At 39.8% G+C, this 10,353-nt stretch overlaps 1 protein-coding gene across 1 annotated transcript in view; it reads right to left on the bottom strand.

The window, feature by feature from the left end:
* The window catches only part of pkd1a (polycystic kidney disease 1a), a 66,408-nt gene that overhangs the window by 3,478 nt on the left and 52,577 nt on the right, over positions 1-10,353 (bottom strand). The window contains 18 exon segments of the mRNA XM_018664648.2: positions 126-312; positions 314-453; positions 1,440-1,502; positions 1,504-1,575; positions 2,591-2,881; positions 3,032-3,203; positions 3,978-4,079; positions 4,198-4,288; positions 4,613-4,743; positions 5,261-5,400; positions 5,525-5,719; positions 6,720-6,922; positions 8,674-8,786; positions 8,889-8,967; positions 9,143-9,264; positions 9,266-9,358; positions 9,821-9,870; positions 10,183-10,293. Coding sequence (XP_018520164.2) covers positions 126-312; positions 314-453; positions 1,440-1,502; positions 1,504-1,575; positions 2,591-2,881; positions 3,032-3,203; positions 3,978-4,079; positions 4,198-4,288; positions 4,613-4,743; positions 5,261-5,400; positions 5,525-5,719; positions 6,720-6,922; positions 8,674-8,786; positions 8,889-8,967; positions 9,143-9,264; positions 9,266-9,358; positions 9,821-9,870; positions 10,183-10,293 — 2,355 coding nt within the window.

Raw genomic sequence — 10,353 nt, 5'->3', positions numbered from 1 at the left:
CTAAGGAGAGGACAAAAGAGAAGATGGAGGATCTTGTCATATTTTGTCCCAGCAAAATGTTTATAAAAATGGTTCAAACTATTGTGTTTCTTTGCTGAGAGCTTGTTGTACATATGAAAATATACCTCCTTAGCCCTGCTGAGTCCCATCCACATTTTGAGTCGTCTGAGGAACAGCTCAACCATCTCGTAGTCTTGGAGATCCACAGCTGGTCGGTACAGCTCTGCTCGTGCACGCCGGTAGTTCCTCAATAGCACAGAAGTGACCAACCAAAGCAACACCAGCCGAAACACAGCGAAGCTCACATGGAACACAAGCTGAGGAGGCTGTGTTAGAGGGGCCAGTCATTGTCCAGTCAGGACGCCACGATAACAGGCCTCGCCTACCAGCACCCAACAAAGACAGACAGGCGGAGCTCACGCTGCCGTAGCCGTCCAACACAGAGTGGAAGAGCTAGAGCCAAGGAGACAGAGCGGAGAAAAAATTTTAACAGATGATTCCTCGCAGTGCTTCAAAAATATAGGAAAAATAAATAATAAAAACTATGATAAATAAAATATAAAAACACTGAAATCAATAGGAGACTAGGACTAAAAACAGCTGAAAAGAAAAGCTACAGCGTTGTTCTCTTCTTCAAGCTCCTGGAGAACGTCTTCAGCTGAGTTTTGGAAGGTTACGTTTGGAAAGAGGTCTGTCACAGACATGGACTGATGGATCCAGGCAAATTTTTGAAACCAGGTTTTACACTGTCCTGTTTAAAACAATCAACCCTCATGACCAAAAGTAAAGCACTTCATAAAAAATTTTTAAAAATTTAAAAAGGCAACAATTTTAAGAGAAGGTTCTCATCAGTGACACAATAGTAGTTTTTTTTTAAATTTTTTTGTTGAAATTTTTTTTTATTATCATTATCCATCATTTATTATTATTATATATATATATTCGTATTCTTCCTTCCTCTGTTACTATTAGTTCATGTAACAGTAATTCTTGCGTTTTGACAGAGCTGTCTGAAAAACAGGTCTCATGTCTCAAAGGAGCACGCTGGTTACATAGAGGTCAAATAAAAGGTGCTGAGTATCATTGTGTTATTATTATTATTATGTACACAGTGGAGACGGTTTCTTTCAGTAAAGCTGTTTGGCAGCACAGTCTAGAGAGTAAGGCTGTTATTGTAGTTGTTCTAATAAAAAAGATGAGTGTGTAGTATGCAGTCTGTACTGACGTGAAGGTTTATTGGACTGTACAGAAAGGCATTAGAATCAAATATAACCAGTGAAAGGTGAGCAAACACATGCATGGACAGATTTTGAAAAGATCATTTACTAGTACATTGTGTACTATGTACAAGCTTATGTTATGTTTAGTGTGTGTTTGTGTGTGTGGGAGAGGCTCAGTGAGAGAGAAACAGAAGGAGCAGACAAGAGAAAAAGTCTGACCAGGTGTCCTGTGTGTGAATAAGCCAGCATCAACAGCAGTAATGCCAGGGCCACTCCCAGGAGCTTCCCAGACTGAGCGCCGCAGAGCTCTGCCAAACACGGCCCACTCTCTGAGAAACCGCAACTGGTGGGACGCCTGCATGATCAGAGAGAGAGAACAGGAATATTTGTGTGAGAGAATTACAACAAAGTAAAAATGTATCACAGGTATTAGATGAAAACTTACAACATATTACAACTTGGGCTTTATTTTCATAGTCGTGGCCATCACTTGTAGCTGTTACACTGTACTTATTACATCAGAGTTTTTCAGCAAAAGACTTAAATCCAGCACCTACACACACTGGGAGAAATTTGAGGTGTCTCGCTCAAGGACACTTCAACAGGAGGAGCTGAGACTGAGGATCAAACCACCAATTTTACAAGTGATGGACTATTGACTTTACCACCTGAGCTACAGCTGACCTAAAACAATCACCAAAGTAATCACTACTCACTTAAATATTTGATAAAATTAGCAGTGTCTGAAGAAACAAACTGTTTACTTTATCTGGAGGTAAAACTTGGGTAAAACTATCTGTAATAGTCTCTGAATACCACCCAGTACTTTCCTGACTTCCCTACCTCGGCCTGTGGCTCAGAAGCCCATTGGCTCAATGAAGACATAAATCTTTCTAAAAATATCTCACAAATTTATAGGTTCATTTTTTAAAAGGAAAATAAATTTCTTAGACAGCTGGACACTGTAGTTTTTTTTAGAAAATGTTACTCAAACTGGTGTAAATATTTGTAGAGGGACTATTTTCAGCCGGGGATTAATACACTCTTATTGCTGCAACCTCAAATAAAGTGCAGTGCAATGATGTGGCTCATTAGTGTGTTTGTAATAGTGACAGATGTTAACAATAGACAGTGTAATACTTTGACCTTGTTTTCTCTTCTAAATAAATTTGGCTAACACGGGTGCTTGCTTGTGTGTCTTGTTCCATCTGACTTGTTTTTAGTGATGACTAATGGCTAAATACACTGTTGTTATTACTAACAGAACTGATGACCAAAACTATTAAATAAAACCAAAGTTGTAATAAACAAGACTTATCCTTTAATATGTTTATAGTCAGCCCTGCTCCCCCTTTGTCTGCCTCTCTTACCTTTAGCACCAGTATGAACAGCAGCAAAGCAGACATGACTGTGTACATTTGACTCTGCCTGGCCAGGGGGTAGAAATCTGTGAAGGCGTCCCGTGGGTGCTTCATGTATGAGCCCCACTGCTGCTTGGCCATGGTGCAGCGGCTCAGGTGCAGCCCACACACAGATGCCGCCAGAGTCAGTTTGCAGATGCCCAGGACTCTCCAGGCTGAGAGCAGGTACCTGTAGCCCTCTCTGAGGAAGCCCAAGATCCCCCGCACCAGGAAATACAACACCAGGATGATTAGGACGATCTGGAAAACAAGGCACAAAGTTTCGTTGCAGATGTGTGTTAAAACAATGATGTTGGGGTGAAGGATTGGGTTGCAGCTTAGGGGTAAATAGTAGATGCACTTATTATTATAGTAATTATTGGCAGTGACAGAGGGGTTGTCAGGGGTTACCGTGAGAAGGAGCTGCAGGTCCAGGCCTGTGATTGGCCACAGAGTGATGACAAGGAGGTCAAGACTGGACTGGGCACGCTCAGAAACCGGGAACTCAAACAGGAAGGAGAAGACGGCCAGGAGGTTTGTGTTGATGTTGTAGAGCGAAAACTCCACAAACACAGCACGAGTCCTGTGAACACACCCAAAAAAACCACACAATTAATGGACTAAGATAACATCAGGAGTCAAGATTTTTCAGAGTCACTTCCTGGGACCAATTTTAATATCTAATAAGGGTGTTTCCATCACAGGAAGTTTTATTTCATAGTAGAGATAAAAAAGCACTAAGTCATTTTTATTCAGAAGATACAGTTCAGTGTTCTGTCAGAGACCTTCACCACCCATTTTTATTGACTTTCAGTTGCTCCCAGCTGAATATCTGCGACCTAACACCACATGTGGTATTAACAGGATTAAAGTTTTGTTTATGCCATCAGTAATTATTCTCAGAACAGTTGTTGAAAGCGAGCCTTCATTATTAGAACATTCTTCACTGGATTGTTCTCCATGTTTTATTTCAATGTTTGATGTTTGATAAATTTTCCTGTGCAACTTTTTAATGACTACAGGCTGTAGGGCAAATTGCACTGCGGGGAATTTAAAAACTCCACTCCAGATTTATAAAGCCTCGAGCACGCATGGTTCTGTTTTATTCCAATCGTTGTGAAATTGTGCACACATGCACATGAGCCTGATTTCCACTCCCTTACATCTGGCCCCTGAACTCTGGAACAACCTGGTCAATAATATGAGAGTAAACTCTTTTGTGTTTATATTGAATTTACTGCCTTGACCTATGCACTAATAATAATATCTGGCTGAGCAGTGGTATGTCGTTATGCTCAGTTTTGGTTTGTACTATAGCTTTGATTTAAAATGTCTTCAGTCCTTCCCTGTTTATTACCTGTAGTCAAGCCAGTGCAGCTGCTGCAGCTGCTGTAAGGAGGAAGAGGCCTCCTCCAGGCTTCTGTTCAGCTCATGGACCACGCTGCTACTGTTATACATCCTGGAAAGGTGAACATAACACATCAAAGAAAACCAGATGTTAAACACATACTACATCTAACCAATAAGTTAACTTAATGCCTGCCTTGTTACAGTTAGGTTTCCAGTCCTTTTCTTACCAGTTAGCATCACTAGCACCAAAAGCAGTGACATTTTCAGATTTAGTTGGAGATGTAAACCAGCCCCTTCCTGCCCTGGTGCCACCTACAACTAAAAAAAAAAAAAAAAAAAAAAAAAAAACTACAGTTGAACAAGATCAATTAATCAATCACTCTCCATAGAAAGATGAATTGAAACGTGAAAGAGAATGAGTTCAGCACACAGATGTTCAGAGATGGCTATAATAACACCTGCTGGAGTACCTGTGATTCTACACATGAAAAATTGAATGCAGTTGACTCAATAAAATTGAAAAAAAGACAGACACAAAGAAACAAAGAAAAAGTACAAAGATATATATTTTTCATTAGTCCAGAGAAGATAGAGATTTTCTGTCAGACCAAGAAGCTTCAGTGACCATCGCTTCAATCTTACCCTGTGTGTCGCGGATTTGTCGGAGCCTCACTGTACCGAGTAACACACTTCCTGTGTCTCTCAGGAGGGCAGAGTCATCCAGTAGCCGTGGCAACAGGGAGTCATTGAGCCACATCAAAACATCATTTCGGCTAAAAGACAAATATGGGTCACAAACGTTGTTGTCAAACACACTAAAAGAAAATCTTAAGGGTATATATTTGACTAAAAATTGCTTTAGCACTAGTTCTAATATCTAGTTCTAAATCAATAAAAATTATGGACACCAGAGACTTTTTCCTTTGAAACTTGCTCTCTCTTGGTTTACATAAAATAACAGAAGCAGGTCGAGTCTTGAGAGCAAAAACAGAATGAAAAACTGGGGAACAGTCATGGGAGCGGCCAAAAAATTATTTTTTAATGGCCTGACAAACTGTTTGTGTGTTTGCCAAAAATAATACTCAAGTCTTACTAACAGACAATTAGAGGGTCACTGAAAAATGAGAAGTTATTCTCAAAGGAACAAACTATTAAATAAGTCTAGATTAACATTTTCAACGAAAAAAAATCACTTTTTTCAAATGAAACCAGCACAGTACCTCAAAGAATGTGGTCAAATTATGAACCTGTTGTGTGTGTGTGTGCATGTGTGTGTGTGTGTGTGTATACCTGCTGATGTTGTGATACTCAGGTGTGTGCAGGGCTTGTTGTAGCTGAGTGCGCAGTCTCAGGCTGTGTGTGTCTTTGGCTGAGTCGGAGTAGTTGAGAAGTAAAACCACCAACAGGAAAAACATGTAAACCAGGAAATTCTGAAAATGAGAACCAAATATTTTGTTATCAAACAAGACATAGAGCTTTAAATGTGTACAACAGTACAAATATAAAAACAGCCTCCAGCATCATCTCTCTAACTCAGTGTATCTGCTGACTCACCTTCAGCATGGTGTGCAGCATGTGAACCTTGCGAGCCTGGTGCCGTGCCTGGGACAGAGCAAAGCCCCGTGGGGACCTCACCCTGGGGACCCGCTGGACCACTCTCTCCACACGGGGGAACTCCACCAGCACGTCCTGGTCCTCTGGACGCAGGCGACGCACGCACACTGCATAGTAAGCTGCCTCACACAACACCTGCGGGACAGGGGGTACAGGGGAGCGATGGAGCAATAAGGTTTGGAAATTGTTTCAAAGCTCAAGAGGTCCTTGAATTTAATCAACTCAACATGGATAGTATGATTCATACTGATCAGCTGAAATGAAAATAGGAAAAACTCAACTGAGATACAAAGTGTTAACATGACTACACCCAGATGGGAACTCAGTCAAAAGAAATTGTGGGTGTGTGTATGAAATCAATTTCGTGTGTATGAAATTCTCTTTTCAGGAATAAAGAAAAACAACCTCATTTTCAGCCTGAAGTCAGTGTGTTTTGAATCCCTCCTAAGTGTTCCCCAAGCACGAAAGTGGAATGAGAATGAATGAATGAGAATGAGATATTCTTTAAACCTGCCTCCACTGATTTTTTTGGTCACTTGGGGGAAGCACAACAAACTGTAAACATATCACAATATTATCAACTTATAAAGTTGTTATGGTAAAAGTGTTCTTATTCACACAGCCCGCAACATCAGCATTAACTCATCAGTCATATTTTTGACTTTCCATTATTCACTCCTTTTTTGCTCTGATTTTGGGCTCCTAAACTCCTAAGCAGGGAAATGTCTGTCTCTTTAGCTGCTAAATGCTCCACTGTGTTCACCAGCTAGTTGCTAACTCAGTCTGCTATTTGGTGCTGAACAAGTAGTAAACATTTTGTTTATCAGAGTAGAAACTGCTGCTCTCTGCAGCAGAGAATGGGATTGCTAAGAGTTGTGAGAGTGAACCAAAATAGTAAATGTGAGCTGAAAGAAGATCACTCAATAGTGATGAGAGAAAGTGCAGAATCAGGTGGTAACTTAATGTGGGTTCATCACTACAAATAAGACCTTTCAGATTATACGTAATGATTTGATCCATTGTAATGGCATACAAACTAACAAAACACATGCACCATGATGTAAATGTAGAAAATAATATGTATGTGTGTGGTTTACCAGCATCACTGAATATTAATGTGTGCTTGTTTGTTCACCTTGATGGGCTCCAACAGTAGACAGGAGCACAGGAAACTGGCAAAACAGGAGATGAGCCACATCATGGCCACACTCTGACTGAACCCGTGGCCCGCCCAAATTGAAACTCCATTTGCTAGAGCAATCCCTGCCCAGCTGCCCCACAGGGCGGCACATCCACACCAAGGGGGGAACCGTCTGGGGCGACACACGTCTGTCACAACTGGAGTGGGGAGAGAAAAGTTCGGGGGGGGGGAGTGAGGAAATTGAATTAAGAGAGCTTTGTAAAAGGAAAAGAAAAATGAAGGATCAAGACCAGAGAGGAAATGAAGGTCCCAGAGATGAAACACAGAGGAACGATCAAGCAATATTAAGTAAGATATAAAGCAAGGGACCTTCTGAGAGTATATGCATTTTTAATTCAAAGAATTAACTCTTTAAATGTGGAATTTGCATTTTAATTATACTGACCAGATAAGATTTGAAGGTTATTTCACACTTGGCAAGTTAAATAAGTTCTAAAACGTTTCAAGTGTTTACCCAAAGGACTCTTAAGTCTTTTCTTTCAACAAATGGAGTCACTAACAAAACAATTAAGTTTCCCAAAGCAGAAAAAATAATGGCATAAGAACTTTGGACCCCATGCTGAAACAAGTGTGCCTTTTCAATTTATTTTTTCTCTGAAAATAAAGGACTTGTTTTTCTTATTAAACATTTGGGCAGCAAAATGAGAGCATGATGCATATACTCTGGTTCTATATCAAAACATATCTATAATGGCCTAGACACACAGCCACCAGCACAGGGCTCATTACTGATTAAAAGTCTTACTCATTACTCATCTTTCTTTCTTTCTCTCTAAAAGTGATCATCAAACTTTGCTCTTTACCTAATGAGGGTTATCAGTCTTATCCTAAAACTGGGGTGATTTATGTCCCCCTGTGACACTAACCAAAGAGTAAAGCATGCAGAGTAACAGCACAACAGTTTTGCAGATAATTGATCTATGAGGCAAACAATTTCCAGATGACGCTTGGAGTCCAATTTGTAGTCCTTTTACACAGACTTTATTATTGTGATGGTATTTCAGATTTCCTGCAATTGGCAGAGTAAAGACATTTGTACCTGTACACAATTTACAATCGACTAAAAAGACCTTGCTGTCATTTTGCTTGATAGAACCATCCTGGACCAAAGCAGTGGGAATGTTAACACAAAGAGGAAACCACTTCCATCCATCGATTTTACTCCTCCTAGTTTCAAACAAGCAGAAAAGTTCTTTATCAAAGTTCTTAGGACTTAAAATGCTTTTAAATTTAAGGGAGAACCAGATCTTATGTTTTGGTGTGACGTGACAAAATATCATTGGTCATGATGAGTAATGTGTCGTCTGAAGCAAAATGTAGTATCATTTGCATTGATCTGAACATTTGATCGAATGTTACACAAGATTTTTTCATTATGGAGGAATACAACAAGAAAAAAACTGGTGCTGATTTTGTTTCCTATCACTTCACATACATCTTTACTGCAACACTTATAAACATGGTACTACCTTAACCTTATAAATGAGTTTTCACTGAACTAGTTGGTCTACAGAATTTCATTCCTGCTCCAGTTTGGGGTTTAATTTTCCCTCCATTTCAGTCAGTTTTATTTGTTATTTGTTTATTTGTTATATTATTAGTCATATATTATACATCTGTTATAATGTTGTCAAGTTCTCATTTAAATTGCTGCTGGAGATTAAAGATTTAAAAAATTGAATGGACAATTGCCACAATTAAGGCAAATCCTTGCATCTGATTGGCTGATCGTGCTCTGACCATGAATGTGGTTAATCGTGATCTCTTGGAAGCTCGTCTTATGTTACTCTTTCACAGCTTTAAGTAAGATGTTTGTTAAATATTTTCTCTTTCTTCTCTCTCTCTCTCTCTCCCTCTCTCACACACACACACACATTTTAACACACACCTGTGTTGGAGGTGAAAGCAGTTTTTGGTGGGTCCCTTCTGAAAGATTCTGGAGGAGGCTCGTTCAGTTTCTGGAGGAGAATCACTTCAGTCTTATCTCCTAAAATGCTCGACCTGACACAAAATACAATGCAATTAAAATAAAGCAAGTCTGCAAATATTCCAGGTGATGCTGCTAATGCTTTCTTGTGTTGCTTTTTCAGAGATCAAACTTACAGATCAGCCATTTCACTTTCATCTGCCTGAGGAAAGAAATTCTGCCCATCTGCCAGGATGTGTTTGATTAGATCCTCATCTGTGAGTGAAAAGAAGCAAGACTTCAGTTTGGACTTCATTACTCCCACGGGACACAGTGGAATAATACAACCACATTTACACTTATGTTCTCAAAAAAACAAACAAACAAACAAACTACAAGTTTAAACATCAGGCCTGTGCAGCTGGTTTAAAAGGCTTCCTGCTGCAGTTACCTGAAGAGGTAAAATATTTGTTGCGTTGGTCAGTCCCCTCATCGTCATCAGGGTTAAAGGTCATGTCGACGCCCAGGTGCCTGCTCCCCTGACCCCTCTTCAACCTGGGCATACCTGCTCCGTGCCCCTGCCCCTCCCACCACAGACACATCACTCAACAGCTCCGGCCAATCCCTGTCCTCCATCTCCTCTTCTGCCATGCCCCAGCTCTCCATACTGAAATACACAGTAGGGGATGTTTATAATAAAGTGTGAATTCAGCAAATGACTCAGTTACTCTAATAGTTTTTTTTTTTTTAATTATTTCGCTGTCTCTCACAAAGTTACCAAATAAAGAGTCATTTCTCAGAAAACAACAATGATTAGCACTGGACTGGTGCTGAGACAATTACGGCTTTTGAGTTTATAGTTGACAAGTAACAAGGGAGAATCACTTTTCTCGTTTGACATACTAGACAGGAAAATGTTCTTTTTCCTTTCCAGTGTCTCTTAGAGCCTAATTCACTAAATTACAAACAATTTTCGCTTTTCTTCTTATTTTTAATGCTCTTTATTTTTCTATTCTCTCTCATCCTCCTCACTTCATCTGATAGCTGGCAATTATTCTTGGCATTTGTATTCCAATAAGTAAAGTCATGCATTATCTAAAACAACTGCCACTGCCACAGAGTAACTCACCTTTTGGTTGATGGGGTGGGCAAATCCACATTAGTTTCATCTGAGTTGGTCTAAGAAATAGACAGATAGATAGATAGATAGATAGATAGATAGATAGATAGATAGATAGATAGATAGATAGATAGATAAAGAGAGACAGACAGAGAGAGAGAGAGACAATAATGATCTCACACATTTTTCTTGTGTTTGACTGCAGTGTTCCTTTTTTTAAAACAATCACTTGGCCAGAGACATGGGATTCATTTTAATTTCATATCAGTTCTATAATAAACTAAAAAATACATGAGGCATCTGAACTTTAACTATAATCATATGAGACACCGTTCAATTTTAAATCCCTGTCTCTTCCCATCAGACTCTACCTCGCCATTAAAAAAGAGGAAGGAACTTCCAGCCATGGAGTTGTCCAGGAAGTCATCAATCTCCACAGACTCCTGGTCCACTTGTGGTGGTACCTGCTCCACAGACACACACTGATGTTCACACACAGACACAGACACACATTTGCACAGAGAGAGAAAATATTCAAATTC

The sequence above is a fragment of the Lates calcarifer genome, linkage group LG5 (genome assembly GCF_001640805.2).
Source record: "Lates calcarifer isolate ASB-BC8 linkage group LG5, TLL_Latcal_v3, whole genome shotgun sequence".
NCBI lineage: Eukaryota > Metazoa > Chordata > Actinopteri > Centropomidae > Lates > Lates calcarifer.
This window is presented reverse-complemented; position numbering and strand designations above follow the sequence as displayed.